At 47.4% G+C, this 20063-nt stretch overlaps 1 protein-coding gene across 3 annotated transcripts in view; it reads left to right on the top strand.

The window, feature by feature from the left end:
• The window catches only part of CHIC2 (cysteine rich hydrophobic domain 2), a 51007-nt gene that overhangs the window by 11203 nt on the left and 19741 nt on the right, over positions 1–20063 (top strand). For all 3 annotated transcript variants that reach the window (XM_089302811.1, XM_051835055.3, XM_051835054.3), the window contains exons 2-3: positions 10618–10672; positions 10815–10970. In XM_089302811.1, coding sequence (XP_089158937.1) covers positions 10618–10672; positions 10815–10970 — 211 coding nt within the window. The remainder of the gene's footprint in view (positions 1–10617; positions 10673–10814; positions 10971–20063) is intronic.

A 20063-nucleotide genomic window follows, 5' to 3' on the forward strand; every position in this document is an offset into this window, starting at 1 on the left:
CTTGTCCTGCAGATTCGTGCAGGCTGAGTGCCTCAATCCAGAATGTCCAAGACGGAAGTCCCAGTCGCCCCCTCACGGCATTGTCCTGTGGGTTTGGACCAACACCTTCTGCTGCGTCCTTGCTGTCTCTGTTTCTCTTTCCCTGCGTTTGTTCTTTCAAGAAATGCATCGACTCTGACTTCCGAAGCCCACCGGTTTTTGCCAGTTCACTGCTGGAGCGAGTGCCTCTGTTCTCTGGCTCCACCTGACGACCTTCTCGTCCCCGTCTCCGCCCTGGCTTCTCTCTCTTTCGCGTTCTGGCACGCCTGCTATAGTGGTTCTGTTAGAACACTGGTCATGTTTCTTTTCCGCACCGTCTCCTGGCTTTGAGACCCTTCCCTGACTTCTCCTGGCCCCGAGTGGCCCGGGCATGCTGCTGGCCTAGGCTTCGTTCCAGTGGTTCTGCCCAGCCATCCAGGGCATGGCCAGCTCCGGTATCTTGTTAACGAATCTTACCCTGCTCCTTGTTTAAAATTACAACTCATCCGCCTCCTGCTGACTCTGAGCAGCCTGTTGTCTTTGTTCGTAGAGCTTCCTCTGGCAGACGTTGAGATGAATGAGACTTTAGTCAGAGTACAATCTTTTGACAGCCTTGTTTTAAAGGGAAAAGTTCTCAATAACTTATTTTTTTTTACAAGAATGGAAATTTTAAAGCTTTAATCATCTCTCTCTCTTCCCCCAACCTGTCCCTCTCTCTTTACTGTGTCATTCTGCCTTCCAAATAAGTAAATACATCTTTTTTTTTTTTTTTTAAAGACCCAGGAAACCTTGCTAATTTTTTTTTTTCTTAAAAACTCTGGGACTGGCCGGCGCCGTGGCTCACTAGGCTAATCCTCCGCCTAGCGGCGCCGGCACACCGGGTTCTAGTCCCGGTCGGGGCGCCGGATTCTGTCCCGGTTGCCCCTCTTCCAGGCCAGCTCTCTGCTGTGGCCAAGGAGTGCAGTGGAGGATGGCCCAAGTGCTTGGGCCCTGCACCCCATGGGAGACCAGGAAAAAGCACCTGGCTCCTGGCTCCTGCCATTGGATCAGCGCGGTGCGCCGGCCGCAGCGCGCTGGCCGCGGCGGCCATTGGAGGGTGAACCAACGGCAAAGGAAGACCTTTCTCTCTGTCTCTCTCTCACTGTCCACTCTGCCTGTCAAAAAAAAAAAAAAAAAAAAAAAAAAAAAAAAACCTCTGGGACTGCGTTTGGCATCCCCACAGCCCTGAGATCAGTTGCCACATCTGAGGCCAGTAGGACAGGCGGGGGGACCTGCTCTGCCAAGGTGCTGTCTGGACCAGGCTCAGAGCCCAGGCGTGCTGTTCGCGCATGGTGTGGGCCTTCCAGTCCCACCACAGGAGCCTCTCTTAGCTGCCTGGGTGCCTGGACAAGCGCGTGCCCGCCTCAGCTGCGAACCCCTGCGTGTCACCTGGCGCGTGCCCGCCTCAGCTGCGAACCCCTGCGTGTCACCTGGCGCGTGCCCGCCTCAGCTGTGAACCCCTGCGTGTCACCTAGCGCGTGCCCGCCTCAGCTGCGAACCCCTGCGTGTCACCTAGCGCGTGCCCGCCTCAGCTGCGAACCCCTGCGTGTCACCTAGCGCGTGCCCGCCTCAGCTGCGAACCCCTGCGTGTCACCTAGCGCGTGCCTGCCTCAGCTGTGAACCCCTGCGTGTCACCTAGCGCGTGCCCGCCTCAGCTGCGAACCCCTGCGTGTCACCTAGCGCGTGCCCAACTCAGCTGCGAACCCCTGCGTGTCACCTAGCGCGTGCCCAACTCAGCTGCGAACCCCTGCGTGTCACCTAGCGCGTGCCCGCCTCAGCTGCGAACCCCTGCGTGTCACCTAGCGCGTGCCCGCCTCAGCTGCGAACCCCTGCGTGTCACCTAGCGCGTGCCCAACTCAGCTGTGAACCCCTGCGTGTCACCTGGCGCGTGCCCGCCTCAGCTGTGAACCCCTGCGTGTCACCTAGCGCGTGCCCGCCTCAGCTGCGAACCCCTGCGTGTCACCTAGCGCGTGCCCGCCTCAGCTGCGAACCCCTGCATGTCACCTAGCGCGTGCCCCCCTCAGCTGTGAACCCCTGCGTGTCACCTAGCGCGTGCCCAACTCAGCTGTGAACCCCTGCGTGTCACCTAGCGCGTGCCCAACTCAGCTGTGAACCCCTGCGTGTCACCTGGCGCGTGCCCGCCTCAGCTGCGAACCCCTGCGTGTCACCTAGCGCGTGCCCGCCTCAGCTGCGAACCCCTGCGTGTCACCTAGCGCGTGCCCAACTCAGCTGTGAACCCCTGCGTGTCACCTAGCGCGTGCCCAACTCAGCTGCGAACCCCTGCGTGTCACCTAGCGCGTGCCCAACTCAGCTGTGAACCCCTGCGTGTCACCTAGCGCGTGCCCGCCTCAGCTGCGAACCCCTGCGTGTCACCTAGCGCGTGCCCAACTCAGCTGTGAACCCCTGCGTGTCACCTGGCGCGTGCCCGCCTCAGCTGTGAACCCCTGCGTGTCACCTAGCGCGTGCCCGCCTCAGCTGTGAACCCCTGCGTGTCACCTAGCGCGTGCCCGCCTCAGCTGCGAACCCCTGCGTGTCACCTAGCGCGTGCCCAACTCAGCTGTGAACCCCTGCGTGTCACCTAGCGCGTGCCCGCCTCAGCTGTGAACCCCTGCGTGTCACCTAGCATGTGCCCGCCTCAGCTGCGAACCCCTGCGTGTCACCTAGCGAGTGCCCGCCTCAGCTGCGAACCCCTGCGTGTCACCTAGCGCGTGCCCAACTCAGCTGTGAACCCCTGCGTGTCACCTGGCGCGTGCCCGCCTCAGCTGCGAACCCCTGCGTGTCACTTAGCGCGTGCCCAACTCAGCTGTGACCCCCTGCATGTCACCTAGCGCGTGCCCCCCTCAGCTGTGAACCCCTGCGTGTCACCTAGCATGTGCCCGCCTCAGCTGCAAACCCCTGCGTGTCACCTGGCATGTGCCCGCCTCAGCTGTGAACCCCTGTGTGTCACCTAGCGCGTGCCTGCCTCAGCTGTGAACCCCTGCGTGTCACCTAGCGCGTGCCTGCCTCAGCTGTGAACCCCTGCGTGTCACCTAGCATGTGCCTGCCTCAGCTGCGAACCCCTGCGTGTCACCTGGCGCGTGCCCGCCTCAGCTGCGAACCCCTGCGTGTCACCTGGCGTGTGCCCACCTCAGCTGTGAACCCCTGCGTGTCACCTGGCTTTCTTGAACCCGGTACTGCTATTGTGCATACTGTTTGCCCATGCCACCTCTTGACTTTGGTCGACAAAAAGTTGGGAAGTTTTTGTAGTTAGCATTAGCTAGTTTTATCGTTGGCTGTTTTATTTGCTGGGCTGTTTGACCAAGATTTGTGGAAACTGTTGAGATCTGGACATTCTTGGGTTTATCATGTTCTCTGTACTGGGTTTCAAGTGATAATATTGCCCAGTGGACCAGGAAGGTGAGCACCAAGGTCACAACAGTAAGCTCCGTAAGCAGACGGAGCTTACGGTTACATATGACTTAAACGAGTTTGGTGGTGTTGTGACCCCTGGTGTAGGGGGCTGAGGCTCAGACGGGATTCTAGGTACTAGGCTGTGTCAAGATTTTCTAATCCAGCCAGTTGTCTATTTGCTAATTATTTATTTATTATTTGGTTGAAGGTGTGTGTGTGTGTGTGTGTGTGTGTGTTTGTGTGTGTGTGTGTGTGTTTCCTTAAGGCAGAGCAGCAGGGAGAGACACAGAGAGATCTTCCATCTGCTGGTTCATTCCCCAAATGGCTGCAATGGCCAGATCTGGGCCAGGCAGGAGCCAGGAGCCAGGAGCTCCATCTGGGTCTCTGTTGTGGGTGACAGGGGCCCAGGTTGCCTTCAGCAGGCTCATTAGCAGGGAGCTGGATCGGAAGCCGAGCAGACAGAACTGGATGCCAGTCTCAGAGTGGTGGCTTAACCTGCTGCACCATGTGCCAGCCCCACTTATTTCATTGAACCACAATAACAAAATCGTATGTTCTCTACAGATTATTCACCAACACAAGCATTGTAACAAACTTTTTTTTCTTTTCTCTTTTTGATTTTGGGTACAAGTCTAAAAACCTTAAAAACAGATTTTTCCCCCTAGATCTCATGAGAAAACTTTAACATTTGTTGTATATTAATATTAATTTTAGAATTTCTGAGACCAGTGTTGTGGCATAGCAGGTAAGGTTGCTGCCTGCAATGATGCTGGCATCCCATATGGGTGCCAGTTCAAGTCCTAGCTTCTCCATTTCTGATCCAGTTTCCTGCTAACGGCCTGGGAAAAGTAGCAGAGGATGGCCCGGGTGTTTGGGCCCCTGCCACCCATGTTGGAGATCTGGATGAATCTTGTGGCTCCTGCTTTGGCCTGGCCCAGCTCTGACCATTGTGGCCATCTGGGGAGTGAACCAGTTGATAGAGGATCTCTATCTGCCTTTCAAAAAAATAAATGTTTAAAAATTTTTGGGATTTCTGTTTATAAAATTTTTCCTCCCAATTTTCAGATATCTTCCTAATTTAGGAGGTTGTAGTTCAGGTGGGTAGACGTTTTCTGTTTTTACCGAGAAAGCTGTGAGGTTCAGGAGAGGGAAGCTCTCCCTTTGTTAGCCATGAGACTCTTAAGTGACTTCTCAGACATCACTTTCTTCTTCTGTAGAGTAAATTGTTTGGACTAAATGATACTTACAGACGCTTATGATTCTCGAATTCTGAGATTCTACTGTTTCAGAATTAGGGACCAGCTTCTCCCCTTTAATTTCTAAGTTCTTTATGATGTACTTTATGCATAAGTATAAAGTATCCTTAAAATATAGAGTAAAAATGTATGTGAAAACCTGTAGAATTATCTCTAAGTCCAGACATGTCATCTGCACATGTATTTCCTTAGGCTAGCTTAAAAATATAAACAAAACCCCTTTAATCATCTTTTTTTTTCTTCAGGTTTTAATCCTTTTTTTAATTATAGAGAAAAGCATCAAGATTATTTAGTAATTTGGAAATAGTATTTCCCAGAGAAGCAGACAGCAAACACAATCACCAACAGGCAAAGGCCATTTAATATTTTGTTGTATTTATCCCAAGTATTTTAATTTTTTTCTGAAAATCTGTTTAGATTTAAATAATAATATACATTGCTATAGAAATTATAGAAAACAGGAAAATATAGAAAATGAAATTCACTCATAATCTCATTTAGGACTATTAATACTTCGATGGATTAACCTTTTGATTTCCTTGTATGTACATGAATATTTTCATTAAAAGATAGAGACCATGCTAATAAAGTATTTTGTTTTCTGCTTTTTTCACTTAAGTTTATATGGGAGCATTTGCCAGTATCATAGATTCTTAAAGTGTATGACACGTTGGGCTCTACTAGATTTCAAAGAGCAGAACTCCCCGGTGGTCCTAGGCACTGGACGTGTGCTGTGCGAGTGCGTGGCACGGCCAGGTCTCGGCAGCACGGAGCCTGTGCCCCGGCCGAGCGCTCGGTCACAGTGATTCACCTGCTTCAGTTCCAGCCTCGCTGTCGCAGTGGGAACTCGCGGCCCGTGTTCTCCCTGCGCCTCGTGCTGTCTGCCTGCTGCTGGCTTCGGCTTGTGCCTGAATCCCAGTTCCTCATGGATTCGCTGTGCCTTGGCTTTAGTTTAAGTCCTTTCCCTGTCTTGTAGCCGTGGAACACATTATCAGCTACAGAAATGTGGCTTGTGTTCAGATACCTCATGCAGAGGACCTGATTGAGTGGGAGAAGGTTGTCCTAGTTGGACAGGACTGCGGGGCCCTGGCAGCCGTGTGCTTGCTAGCCAGCCCAGGGATTAGCTGTCCCGAAAGCAGATGCCCATCTGTGGCCCCACTAGCCCGAGTGGAGCAGCCCTCAGAGAAACAGGCTGCTCTCTCTCGTGCACGCGGTTCTGAACTGTGCAGTATCTTCACATTGATGTATTGCAGTTCAATATGTTTTCAAGTTCCACTGTTAAAGTAACACTGCAGCTCAGAAGAAAGGAAAATAAGCATTAAGCAAATATTTTTCACTAATGGTAAAACAAGTTGAATCAGTCAGTTCTTGCAGTTTTGTATTGAAAAAGCAAAATTTACCACATAGCAAAACATACCCTAATTCAAAACGTCTCCTAGTTCAAAACATATCCTAATTAAAAACGATAGTGCAGTAATACAATTTTTAAAATAAATTTATTTATTGGATTTTTTAAAAAGATTTATTTATTCAAAAGTCAGAGTTGCAGAGAAAGAGGGAGAAAGCGACCTTCCATATACTGATTCACTCCCCAGATGGCGGCACAGCTGGATCTAGGCCAGGCTGAAAGCAGGTGCTCCATCTGGATCTGCCATGTGGGTGCAGGGGCCCAAGTCTGGGGCCGTCTTCTCCTGCCTTCCCAGGTGCAGTAGTGGGGAACTGGATCAGAAGTGGAGCAGCTGGGACTCAAACCCACATGGGATGCTGGCGTCACAGGCAGCAGCTTTGCCCATTAGTCCATAATGCCCGTCCCTATTTATTATTTTTTATTTATTTATTTATTTGAAAGGCAGAGTTACAGAGAGAAAGGGAAGAGACAGATTTTCTGTCTGCTGGTTTACTCCCCAGATGGCTGCATCTACAGAGACTGTGCCAGGCTGAAGCCAGGAGCCCAGAACTTCTTGCAATTCTCCCATGTGGGTGCAGGGGCCCAAGCACTTGAGCCATCTTCTGCTGCTTTCCCAGGTGCATTAGTAGGGAGCTGGATTGGAAGTAGAGCAGCTGGGACTTGAACTGGTGCTTATATGGGATGCCAGTATCGGAGGCAGTGTCTTAACCTGTTGTACCACATAAGGCCCCATGAATGTACTTTTTAAAAAAGATCTGTTTGTTGGTTTATTTGAACGGCAGAGTGACAGAGAGAGAGAGAGAGGGAGGGAGAGAAGGAGAGAGGGGGAGAGGGAGAAGGAGGAAGAGACCAACATCTTCCTTCCACTGGTTCAGTCCAGAGAGAGAGAGAGAGAAAGAGAGAGAGAGAGAGAGAGGAAGAGACCGACATCTTCCTTCCACGGTTCACTCCCTGTCCTGTATGCCCACAACAGCTGGGGCTGGGCCAGCCAGAGCCAGAGACCAGGCACTGCATCAGGGTTTCCAGCCTGGGTGGCTGGGGCTCAAGTGTTTTCACTCCCGTCCGATGCGATCCCAGTGCATCAGCAGGAAGTGGAGCAGCCAGGGCTTGGCTGTGGAATGCAGGGGTCTCAAGTCGTAGCCAGCCTGCTGCACCACAATGCCTGCCCCTTAATCTAACTTGTGATGATTGTCTAGTATTCTGTTGCTGATTTTCCATAACTTAACCATTCATGTAACATTGGGAATAAGCGCTTACTTTGGGCATAAAGTCTCGGTGATCTTCTTTATGTATAAGGTGTTACCCACACTTTAGGTTATTTTTGAGATTACACCCCAAAAAGGCAAATCACTGTGACAGAAGTATAAATAAGGGCTGGCATTGTGGTTTAGCATGTACAGCCACTGCTTGCAATGCCAGCATCCCAAATGGGTGGCGGTTCGAGTCCCAGCTGCTCCACTTCAGTGCAGATCTCTGCTGATGACCTGGGAAAGCAGCAGAAGATGATTCAAAGCGCTTGGACCCCTGCACTCATGTGTAGACTCTGATGAAGCTCCTGGCTCCTGGCTTTGGCTGGCCCAGCCCAGCCCTTGCAGTTGGGGCCATTTGGGGAGTGAACCATTGGATGCAAGATGGGTCTCTCCTTCTCTCTGTGTAACTGCCTTTCAAATAAATACATTTTTTAAAGAGAGAGATGTGGGCTGCTATTTTTAAAAAAAGTATAAATATTTTTATTACTAAATTAATTTCTGGATTCTTTGTAAATAATTTATAATTCCACTGACAGTGCATGATGTTTTCCGTGTTAAGAACTTGGCAACATAAAATATTTTTAAAATTTCAGTTTTTAGTCTTTGTAGATGGCTGAATTAAGATGCTACCCATCTTGAATCATATCTTTTAAAAATATTGAGTGGGATCTCCAGCTTTTTAGAGTGTTAAAGTGCTTAGAGTCTTCAGGCACATATAATTTTCATTTTATAAGATGAAATTTGGCTTTTCTGAGACTGTGCCAGACCAGTTGTACTTTGTCTTAGAGTATAATAAATTACTTTTACATATTTAAAAACTTTAAGCCTATAGAAGCATAATGGATAAAAGGTGTAATTTATAATACTGTCAATTTAAACAAATATATACTCCATTTTCATTCTAACAATCCCTGGTTCCTGCCAAATTAAAAAAAAAGTCAGAACTTAGTATCAAAACTAAGTAATTTATGTCAAGTCAAAACCATAGAAAGTGATATTTTGCAATTGAATTAGCAAAGTGTGACCTTTCTTGTCCACTTAATAAAATTAGATAGTCTTGCCAGATACTGCTGCTTTGGTTTGCCTAGTTTTAAAAAAAGCAAGCTTTGGCAGTGATGAAAGCTGGAACAAAGGAGGTACCTGCTGTGGCCCGTGCGGCGTGTGACATTCGGATGCTGAGCTCTGCTGGAAGAAGCAGGCTGGGTGAAGGGCCTTCAGCTGCTCTTCTGAAAGCACCCCATCTGGGAAGAAGTGTGGGTGAAGGCCTGACTGTAGCAGTTTGCCTCTCGAGGTCAAGTTCGAGGTGTAGTAGACAGTGACTCCCGTGATTCCAGACGCAGGTTGAGGAAGGCAAAGAGATGGATGTCATCCCGTCACTGAGGGAGAAGAAGATGGGCATTCGGTGCGCAGGCTGCGTGGACAGACTGCCCCAGGTGTGTAGGCTGTGTGCACGAAGCCGGAACAGAGGGAGGAGTGCCGAGGGTTACGGAGGAGACTGGAGGAGCAGCTGGCTCACTTTGGGAACCTTTCTAACATTGAGAAAGACATGAGAGTGTGTGCTCTCTTGGAGTTAATGTGTATGGTTATCAGCAAAGTACTGTGCCCTGAGGGTAAGGTTGAGCACATCACAGCTTTGGGACATGGGAAGAGAGACCAATTAGGACTGCAAAGTTGGCTGGAATAAGGCTTACTGAAGTAGAAAGGGTATGTTTATGATAGTTCCGTGGTTTTCTCCAGGAGCCCCAGGCAGTGGGAATCCTAGTGAGGAAAGTCAACAGTTCAGTTGAACAAGGGTTGGCCAGGGGTGCTTAGAGACGGGAGAGAGTGTTGGAGCCGGGTCCCACCGATTTTGCCTGTGTAGTTCTGACCCCATTTCCCAAGGGGTGGGGAAGCAGCAGGTTATAACCAGGCATGGGAGAAATGCAGTGATCCCTGGTCCTGCTGAGCGTTCAGGGTCTCGCACGGTGACAGTGTCCACGTTCTGGCAGAGCAGGTGGGCTGCTCCCTTAGGTGGAGCTGTGTTTCCTCACAGGAGGCCGGCCAGGACCCAGGCGGAGCTGGAGGCTGTGGCGATCCGCCTCTCGGGCATCCTGGTTCAGTGAAGGGGCTTCTGTTCGTTCGTTCTTTTTTTATAGAGTGGATGTAAGGAATTACCCTGGTAGCAACGGATGAGCATTTGCCAGGAAGGCGTCAAACGAAGTATGGAGGGGGAGGCTCCCACTGACCGGATGCAGGGTGCCCGACGGGAGTGGGCCAGCCCTGAGGTTAGCTGTAGATTGTAGGGATGAGGCGGTAGTGAAATGGAACTAAAACCAGCGTGTCTCAAGTTTCCATTCAGATGTAGGTCTAAAGTGGTACTTCCCCTTCAAAGCTTTATGTGGTGAACTTTCAAAATTATTTTAATTAAATAAAACTCAAGTTGTTTTTGTACATTATTTTTTGGGGAAAAAAAAGCTTAAGCTTCCTATTGTAGGATCGCCTTAAGCGTTATACGGAAGGGTCTTGGTGATTGTGGTTTGCGTGAATTCTCTTTCCTTCAAGTGGATTTTCTTCTGCTGGCTACCTAACACGTGAGAGAGCAACACGGGTTAGGTTTGTTACCAACTCTGGAGCCATGGAGGGTTTTAACAGCGATTCAGGAAAGGTGTTTGAGGTCAGAGGAGAGGCTGTAGGTAGAGCTGATGCATCCAGTTTCTTCATAGCGTTGAAAGCTCTGGCAAGGAGCTGTGGCCGCCACGGGGCAGTCCTTGGCAGCGCTCTGTCAGTCCGCACTTGGCCTTCTGCCTGTGTCCTCTCCCTTCTCCCTTCCTTTTCCCTGCTCTTTCTCTTACACTTTTCCTTCTCTTCTTGTTTGTGTCAGAAACCTGCTAAAATTTTTAGCCATTTCTTATTTCCATCAGTCAGATTCAAAGCTAGAAAACGATTGTTGTTTCATCTGTTAAAGTGATGTACAGTGTAGGAAGTTTTTAAGATACTTAAGTGGTAGCTCAAATTAAATCAACTGTATTCTTTTGTTTATTCTGTTGGTTCGTTAGCATTCAGCCTTGATTCATTGTATGAAAGTTCTGATTCAACTGCTAAAATAATTGCGTGTTACATTGCTTAAATTACTACAGTGATTGTGTGTTAAACATTGGTTGTGTCTCAGACTGGTCTGTATGTGAATCTGCATTCTGTGTACTTGACCTTGGTTAATTTAAATGGTTTAAATATTTTGTGACCTTATGTAATAGCATATTCTTGCTTTTTTAAATAGATTTGGACTGAGCAACAAATTTGAATCAGAATTCCCTTCTTCATTAACTGGAAAAGTGAGTGTCTTAATTACTATGTACTGTTTATGTGCCTCAAAACTGAATTTTTTTTCCAAGCAAACTAGAAAATGTATGCTAATGAGACATGCTTACTGACATTATTATTGCAATGTTCTTATTTCTTAAAATTTCTCCGTAGGTAGCTCCTGAAGAATTCAAAGCCAGCATCAACAGAGTTAACAGTTGTCTTAAGAAGAACCTTCCTGTCAATGTGCGCTGGCTCCTCTGCGGCTGCCTTTGCTGCTGCTGCACGCTGGGTTGCAGCATGTGGCCAGTTATCTGCCTCAGTAAGAGAGTAAGTTGGTGGTCTGTCCTAACGAAATCCAGACGGACATGAGCGAGTCTTGCATTTGCCAGGTGCTTTGGTCTTGTCACTATACAGAAGTAGTGTTACCCAGTGGAGGGATGAAGTAAGCACTTACATATCCAGGTGCCGTCACATTGACTAGCTATCTGCAGTTATAGTTGTAATTGCCGTGGGGAGTGACTTGGCAGAGTGGAAGATGGCAGTGTTTGTATGTGAGTAGTCATCCAGGGTGCTGGGCTGGGTTCTACCTCTCATCTCTGCAACCCTGGCGATAGTCACCTCCCACTGGAATAGCACTGTTGTAAAAGGAAGTTGTTTGTAAAGCTTTAGCCAAAGAGCTCAGATGGAGCCGGCGCCGTGGCTCAATAGGCTAATCCTCCACCTTGCGGCGCCGGCACACCGGGTTCTAGTCCCGGTTGGGGCGCCGGATTCTGTCCCGGTTGCCCCTCTTCCAGGCCAGCTCTCTGCTATGGCCAGGGAGTGCAGTGGAGGATGGCCCAGGTGCTTGGGCCCTGCACCCCATGGGAGACCAGGAAAAGCACCTGGCTCCTGGCTCCTGCCAGGATCAGCGCGGTGCGCCGGCTGCAGCGGCGGCCATTGGAGGGTGAACCAGCGGCAAAGGAAGACCTTTCTCTCTCTGTCTCTCTCTCTCACTGTCCACTCTGCCTGTCAAAAAAAAAAAAAAAAAAAAAAAAAAAAAAAAAAAAAACAAAGAGCTCAGATGAAGTAGTTGATAAGTATTGATTAATAGCATTATTGGTAATAAGTAGGACAGTACCTGTAGAAGAAATAAAATGGTTAAAAATGGTATGGCATAATAGGACATACCCAAGATGTTGATAGAGATATGGAAAATTAGGCTGGATGCATTACATTTTTGTTAAAGTTAAAAAAAATTAGTATTCATCACATATGAAGGGGAAATACTGTTAAGTTTAAATTGAATGATGGTTTTGTGTGGCCACATTTCATTTTGTTACCAAATAATGAGAGAAAATACAGAAAAGCAAGTTCTGTTTGTCAGCTGATGTCTGATATAAAAGTAGAGGTGCATGTCTGCTAAGAATTTTTAGACTAGTACATTTTATTGCTAGAAAGGTGATGCCTTTGTCATAGAATCACATTTATAATCTGAGGGAACTTCCAAAAATTCATGAAGAATTGGCGTTAAAAGATGAGACTGGGGCAGTTGCCTGGCCTGGTGTGTGAGGTGGCTCCCAGGACGCCTGCATCCCACATCTGGAGCAGGTGGGTTCCAGCTTCCTGCTCGCGTGGCTCCTGGGAGGCAGCAGTGATGGCACAGATAGTTGGGGTCCTGCCTCCACGGGGAGGCCTGGGTTGAGTTCCTGGTTCCTGGCTTCAACCCCTGGTTGTTGGGGTGTTTGGGGAGTAAACCAGTGGCTAGGAGTGCTGTCTGTCTCTTTCTGTCTCCCTGTCTTTCAAAAGAAAAAAATATATAAACTTTATTTCTCAACATAATTTCTGTCAAGTTCAAGACACTTGGATAAACGATGGTACCAGTCGTTTAGTCTATCCATGAGGAACTGATGGTCCTGGGAACTTAGCTGTGTTAATCCAATGTGTTTTACATCAGTAACTGAAGAACGATGGGGGCCCTTCTAAAGACTTAAAGAGGCCACGTTAGGACTCCTGGGTGGGTTCCTGGTGGTTTTCCATCAGTGCCTTCACAGAATCACCTTGTGTGAGGAGGTGAGCCGGAGCATTGCCTCAGGACCCTCTGGTGAAGCTTTCCCAGGTGTTTTTCTGCTAAGCTTTGGCTGACTCTCAAAATGTCCTCTGAATAAGCAGGGTGCACCATCCTTGGACCCTCCAAAGTCAACAGAGCGCCTTGAGCATCCAAAAAAAGCTGTTAGCATGGCCTTTGCTCTTGACAGCTCTTGGTAGCCGTTGCTTTGACGGTGCTTTGTTTTCAGGGTTGTACCGGGAAGGCCGCATCTCTCCTCCTGTTCTCGTGTGAAGAAACGCTTCAGGATCTTGATCCCGCTGGTTTAAAATTTCCATGGAAAAATCTGTTCTTGTTTTTGTACCCATTGAGCAGAAAGTTTGTTCCACTTTAATTTTTCAGAATGGCTCTGCTTGTGGCTGTCATTTCTACTGTTAATGTTGGTCTTCTGTTAGGACATACACAGGGTTAATTTTGTTCTCGTAAACTGATGTGAATGGTCTGCCTCGTGGGCCTCATCTTCAACATCATCTTGTCCCTTCTTAAAATGAGTCCCTGTAAACTTTTTGTAAGGCATCATTGATTTCACCACTCTTGCACCTAAATTTTACCGTCCATTTCATGTTTGTGCTTGCCTCAGTTTTAGCAGAATTCATGTTGTTCTGAAAGTGGCTTCTTTCAGACTAATGTCTGTCCTTAGTGCTTCAGCTAGGTCCTGCTCAGACGTGTTGTAGCAGGTTACTATGAGTCTGTTGTGGTGCAGAAAAGTTTTGAAATCAGTGTGTAGTGTTTTCATCATATACATTTTCTGTGAACTTTGTAAGGACCCCTGGTATTTACCCAAATAGCTAACATACTATTCTCTAAGACGTTCCTGCACTGGATCTTCTTTAGACCACAGGAACTTCTTCTTTCAAGATTTGTTTATATGAAAGCGTTACAGAGAGATAAGGAGAAACAGAGAGAACATCCATCTGCTGATTCACTTTCCAAATGGCTGTGACAGCTGGGCAGAGCCAGGAGCTTCCTCCTGGTCTCCCTCGTGGGTGACAGGGGCCCAAGGATGTTCTTAGGCCATTAGCAGGGAGCTGGACCAGAAGTGCAGCAACAAGGCGGCTTTGCGGCACTGGTTTGAGTCCCAGCTGCTCTACTTCTGGTCCAGCTCCCTGCTAATGGCCTGGGAAAGTGGCAGAGGATGGTCCAGGTGCTTGGGCTCCTGTACCCACGTGGGAGACCCAGATGGAGCTCCTGGCTCCTGGCTTCAGCCTGGCCTAGCCCTGGTCATTGCGGCCATTTGAGGAGTGAATCAGTAAATAGACAATCTCCCCTTTCACCCCCTCCCCCCCATCCCATCCCCAGAGGGCTGCAACAGCCATAGCTGGGCCCGGCTGAAGCCAGGACCTTTCATCCTGGTCTCTACTTGGATAGGGGCCCAAATACTTGGGCCGTCTCCCACTGCTTTCCCAGGCCATCAGCAGGGAGCTGGATCGGAGGTGGAGCAGCCTGGACACAAACCGGCACCCACATGGGATGCCAGTGTTACAGGCGGCAGTTCATCTGCTGTGCCACAATGCTGGCCCCAGTGATTTTGAAGAAAACATTCCTATGCATTTTTTTCTTTTTGAGAACATAAGTTTTCATTTGTAGGAGCAGGATCTCTGGGTCGTTAAGTAAGTGTGTGCTCAGTTTCAGAAGAGATTTCCAGAGTGGGTGAGCCATTCTGCCTTCTTTCTGACCAGCAGTGTCCAGTTGCTCAGCGTCTGATCAGGGCTTGGCACGTCCAGAAATTCTGTTCATTCTCCTAGATACATGGTGGTATTTCATTGTGGTTTTGATGTATACTATCCTGCTAATGCTATTGAATGCCATTTGTACATCCTCTTTGTTAAGCACTTGTTCCTTTTTTAGAATTCTTTATACAATTCTGTATGTAAGTTCCCTGTCAAATGTGCACAGACAATGGCTCTGCAGTCTGTAGGATGCCTTTCCATCCTCTTACCATCATGTTTGGCAGAGAAGAGGTTTTAATTTCGATGAAGTCCAATTTATCACTTAAAAAATAGATTGTGCTTTTAGTGTTGTATCTCAGGATTTGCCTAAACCAAGTACACAAACATTCTCTTTTGTCTTCTCTTGTATTTGGGTCTGTGACGCATTTTGAGTCCGTTTTCACGGTTTTCCGCGCTACTTGTTGGGAAGACTGCCCTTGCTCCAGAGCTTTGCCATGTGCGTTGTCAAAGTCGTTTCTGGCCTCTGTAGGTCTGTTGATTGTGTATCTGTTTGGTGCTAACATTGCTCTGTCTTGTTTAGCATGGCTTCATGAGTCTGGAGCTCAGATGGGATTAGTCTCCCAAGTCTGTTCTTTTTCATAACTGTTTTGGTTATTCTTACTTCTTTGCCTTTCCTTTGAAACTTTAGAATCAGCTTCTCAATATCCTCAGAAACTCAGAGATTTTGACTAGGATTACATTCAGTTTGTAAATTTGGGTAAAACTGAAATCTTAGTCTGCCAAACCACGAGTGTGACACATCTCATGTATTTATTACTTAGGTATTTGATAATTTTCACTAGTGTTTTGTAGTTTTTTGCATAGCATGCAGATCATGTGCATATTAAATTTTTCTTAAAGTTTATTTATTTATTTGAAAGGCAGACAGAGAGGAAGAGATAGAGTTCTTCCATTTGCTGATTCACTCCCCAGGTGGCTGCAATGGCTGGGGCTGGACCAGGCTGAGCCAGGAGCCAGGAACTCCCATCTGGGTCTCCCACATGGTGGCAGAGCCCCAGGCACTTGGGCCATCTTCCTCTGCTTTCCCAAGTGCATTAGCAGGGAGCTGGCTCAGAAGTGGAGTAGCTGGGACTTGAAGCAACACTCTCGTGCGAGATGTAGTGCTGCTCCTCCGCACGCGGAGGAGCCGCACCGGACCGGGCGCTTGTTGTTCCCCTTTTTTACAAGTCCTTTCTATAGTAAAGTAAGAATAAGTAAACAGCAAACTCCCAAAGCAAGAATGAGTAGAGAGAAATGAGAAAGAACGAAGTAACGAACTTCCCCGCGAACTCTCCAACGCACTCTCCAACCAACCCACACCACCATGCCGTCTCTCTCCTCCTATATAGTCCTCTCCACCAATCCCAACTCGGCTGCCCACACGCCGAGCACGCCGCTCTCCTCCAATCAGGAGCAGCTCCTGCAGCTTGTCAAGTTGGTGAGAGGCAGCTGGGTAGAAGCTGTTTACTTCTCTCCCAGCGCCATATTGTGGGAGAGCAGATGCATAGAATAAATCTTAATTCCAGTAACAGTATAGTCCGAATTGCTCCCCACAATGTAGGTGTTGCAAGTAGTGGCTTAACCCCCTGTGCCGCAGTGCTAGTCCCTCAAGTGCATGTTTCATTAAACGTAATACGCACTTCTTTGTATTTTATGCTTGGTGTTGTTTTCTATTTCAATTTCTATGCAGCAGTCGTTTGGCACGTTGGTGAAGAGGCTCCTTGGGTTGCCCAGCTCCCATATTGGAGGGCCAGCTCTGCTTCTGATGGCGGTTTCTTGCTTGTGTGCACGCTGGAAGGCAGCAGGTGGGGGTGATAGGTGTGGAAGACCTGGAATGAGCTCTAGGCTCCTGGCTTTGGCCTGGCCCACCAACCCTGCCTATTGGAAGCATTTGGGGAGTGAACCAGCTTGCTCTGTCTGTTTCTGTTTCTTTCTCTCTCTTTTTCTAATAAGTTAGTAAAATGTAAAATGTAATATATAAAATGTGATTATTTTGTATTTTAGCATTGTGTTTTGAGATGCCATAGGATTTTTACATAGATGACTGTTGTCTGACAGTTGGGACAGTTTTATTTCTTAGCATGCAATGTGTATACGTCTTTCTTTTTCTCTTTTCCCCCCACTGGGTGAGACTACCAGTAAAATGCTGTGTAGGAGTGGTAAGAATGACTCCTTCCTTTTATTCCTGATTTTCTCTATTTTTCTGTTTTGACTTTCATTGATGTTTGCCCTTACCTTAATTATTTCTTGCTTTGACTTCATTTACTCTTCTGTTTTAGCTTCTCTTTTCAGACTTTTCAAACACATACTGAGTGTTCCTGTTTTGGTTTCTGAAGGTGGAAGTCATTGACTGTCATTTCTTTATCTCTGATAGAGCATTTAATGCCAGCTTTGATGGTATTCTGTGCATTTTTATATGTCATGTTTTTACTTTCATTCAGTACATTTTCCCTGAGGCTTCTTTGATTTATGAATTACTAAAGAGTGTGTTGTTTGAACTCTATAAATATTTGGAGACTTTCCACAGACCTCTCTTACTGATTTCTAGTTCAATTCCATTGTGGTTAGCCAGCACACTTTGTATAATTTCAGTTCTCTTGACTGTGTGAAGGTTTGTGGCCTTGAATACGGTATATCTCAGTAATGACATCTATTGAGTTATTAGTGACACAGTCAACTACAGATCTACAGCATGCAAAATACAGTATACAGCATAGCCTTGCCACGCACCCACACACTTACACACACTTCCATCAGACAGGGAGCAGATTGCTCACTCCTGAAAGTTTCCTTGTGTCTCTTTGTAGTCCCTCCCACTCCTCCCAGGCAACTGCTCTCTGTCTGGCACTGGAGATCAGTTCGCGTTTCCTAGGCTGTATATAAGTGGAATCATACAGCTCATGTTTCTCGTGGTTTCATCGTCGTCATGTCGAGACTCAACTGTGTTGTCACACTCCACACTTGTTTATCCTTTTACCTGCTAATGGGTGTGGGTGCTGTTTCCACGGCCTCTCTCTATAAATAAAGCTGCTCAGAACACTCTCGGTCTAGTCTTTCACTGACATTTTCTTCCTTCCTTCCTTGCTTTCTCTTTCTTTCTCACAGATTTATTTATTTATTTGAAAGGCAGAATTAGAGAAAGGAGAGACAGAGATTTTCCATCTGCTGGTTTACTCCCCAATTGGCCGCAACAGCCAGGACTGTGCCAGGGTAGAGCCAGGAGCCAGGAGCTTCTTCTGGGTCTCCCATGTGGGTGTAGGGGCTCAAGCACTTGGGCCATCCTCTGCTGCCTTCCCAGGCACATTGGCAGGGAACTGGATTGGAAGTGGAGCAGCCAGGGCTTGAACTGGCTCCCATATGGGATGCTGGTGCTGCAGGCCAGGGCTTTAACCTGCTGAGCCATAGCACTGGCACCTTTGGGTATCTTCTTTCTTTTCTAACTTCTAAAAGTGGAGTGACTTGATCATGTGATACATGTATGTATAACTTTTTAAGGAACTGAGAAACTGTTTGCAAAAGTGGAGGTACTATAATTTTATATTTCCACTAGCAGAGTGTGTTCTGCTATATCCTTGTCAATGTTTAATATGGTTAGTCTTTTTTTTTTTTTAAGATTTATTTATTTATTTGAAAGGTAGAGTTATAGAGAGGCAGAGAGAGAGAGAGAGAGAGAGGTCTTCCATCTGCTGGCTCGCGCCTCAAATGGCTGCAATAGATGGAGCAGGGCTGATCCGAAGCAAGGAGCCAGGAGCTTCTTCCAAGTGTCCCACATAGGTGCAGTGGCCCAAGGACTTGGGCCATCTTCTGGTGGTTTCCCAGGTGCATTAATAGGGAGCTGGATTGGGTGTGGAGCAGCTGGGACTCGAACCGGCGCCCGTATGGGATGCTGGCACTGCAAGCAGCGGCTCTACCCGCTATGCCACAGTGCTGGCCCCATGGTAATTAGTCTTCAGTTTCAGTCATTCTGAAAGATCTGTGGCATCGTCACTGTGGTCTGAGTTTGCATGTTCCTAATGATGCGGAGCATCTTTTCAGGCCTGTTTGCCGTTTGTGTCCCTCCTTTGGTGACCTCTCTCTTCTTACCTTTTGCCCCATGTATGTTTTCTTGTTGCTGAGTTTGAAGATTCTTTATATATTCTAGATACAAATATCTGCTTTGCAACGTTTTCTTCCACCAGCCATTTGTCTTCATTTTCCAACAGTCTTTTCCAGTGTTGATGAAGTACTGTGTGTCCCACTTTTTCTTTTACGAATGTTGCTGTTAGCATTGTATCTAGTAACTCCTCCTAGACCCAGGTCACAAAGCTTTCCTCCTCTGTGTTCTTCTAGAGATAGGTAGGTTGGCGTTTTCCATTTTGGGTTAATATGACCTCAGAAGACGAGGTGGGAAGTAATCTTTTCAGTTTTCTGGAAGAATTTAGAGAATCTGTGTTATTTCCTCCTTAAATTTTAGAAGTCACTAGTGAAGCCATCTGGTCCTCAAATGTTCCTTGTTCTAATTTTTTACTTGTCTAACTACAAATTCAACTTTAATTTATGTGACACTTCTCAGGCCATCTGTTTTATCTTGGTTGAGCTTTATGGTTTGTGTTTTTTAAGGAATTTGTCCACTTTATTTAAGGTGTTGAATTATAGGCATACAATTAGTAATATTATTGCCTTCCTTTTTACTGTCTGTAATATCTTTAGTCATGGTACCACTCTCATTCCTGAAATTGTCTTGTGTGTCGCTTTGTTTTTCTGTGAGCAGTTGTGAATATTGTGATCTTCTCAAAGACCTGTCTTTGATTTCACTGTTTCTATTAATATTTTATACTCCCTTGGTTTCAGTTTAACATTTTTTTTAAAGATTTATTTATTTTACTTGAAGTCAGAGTTACACAGAGAGAGGAGGACAGGCAGAGAGAGAGGTCTTCCATCCGCTGGTTCACTCCCCAGATGGCCGCAATGACTGGAGCTGCACCGATCCAAAGCCAGGAGCCAGGAACTTCTTTGGGTCTCCCACGTGGGTGCAGGGGTCCAAGCACTTGGGCCATCCTCCACTGCTTTCCCAGGCCCTAGCAGAGAGCTGGATTGGAAGTGGAGCAGCCGGGACTCGAACCGGCGCCCATATGGGATACCAGCACTGCAGGTCGCGGCTTTACCTGCTGCGCCACAGCAGCAGCCTTTTATTTATTTTCGTTTTATTTGGATGGCAGAGACAGAGAGATAGACACAAATATATCTCCCATCTACTAATTCCCAAGTGCCCACAGTAGCTGGGGCTGGTCCAAGCCAAAGCCAGGAGACTGGAACTGTGTTTCTCCCACATGAGTGGCAGGAACCCAAGTACTTGAGCCATCACCTGCCGCCTCCCAGGGTGCTCATTAGCAGGAAACTGGTCTTGGGAGCAGAGCTGGGACTTGAACCCAGGCACTCTGATAGGGGCTACAGAAGTCCTACACAGTATCTTCCTGCTGTGTCAGGTGTTAGTCCCCTAACCCCAACACTTGCCACTGTTTTAGCTTATTTGTGGTTTTTATTGAAAGTTCATTTATTATAAGCAGTGTTGGATCTTGCTTTTCTATTCAGTCTGACACTCTCTAACATTTAGTTGGAGATTTTGCAATATTTATCATTCTTATGGTT

The sequence above is a fragment of the Oryctolagus cuniculus genome, chromosome 8 (genome assembly GCF_051225735.1).
Source record: "Oryctolagus cuniculus isolate XC-2025 breed Fujian yellow rabbit chromosome 8, ASM5122573v1, whole genome shotgun sequence".
NCBI lineage: Eukaryota > Metazoa > Chordata > Mammalia > Lagomorpha > Leporidae > Oryctolagus > Oryctolagus cuniculus.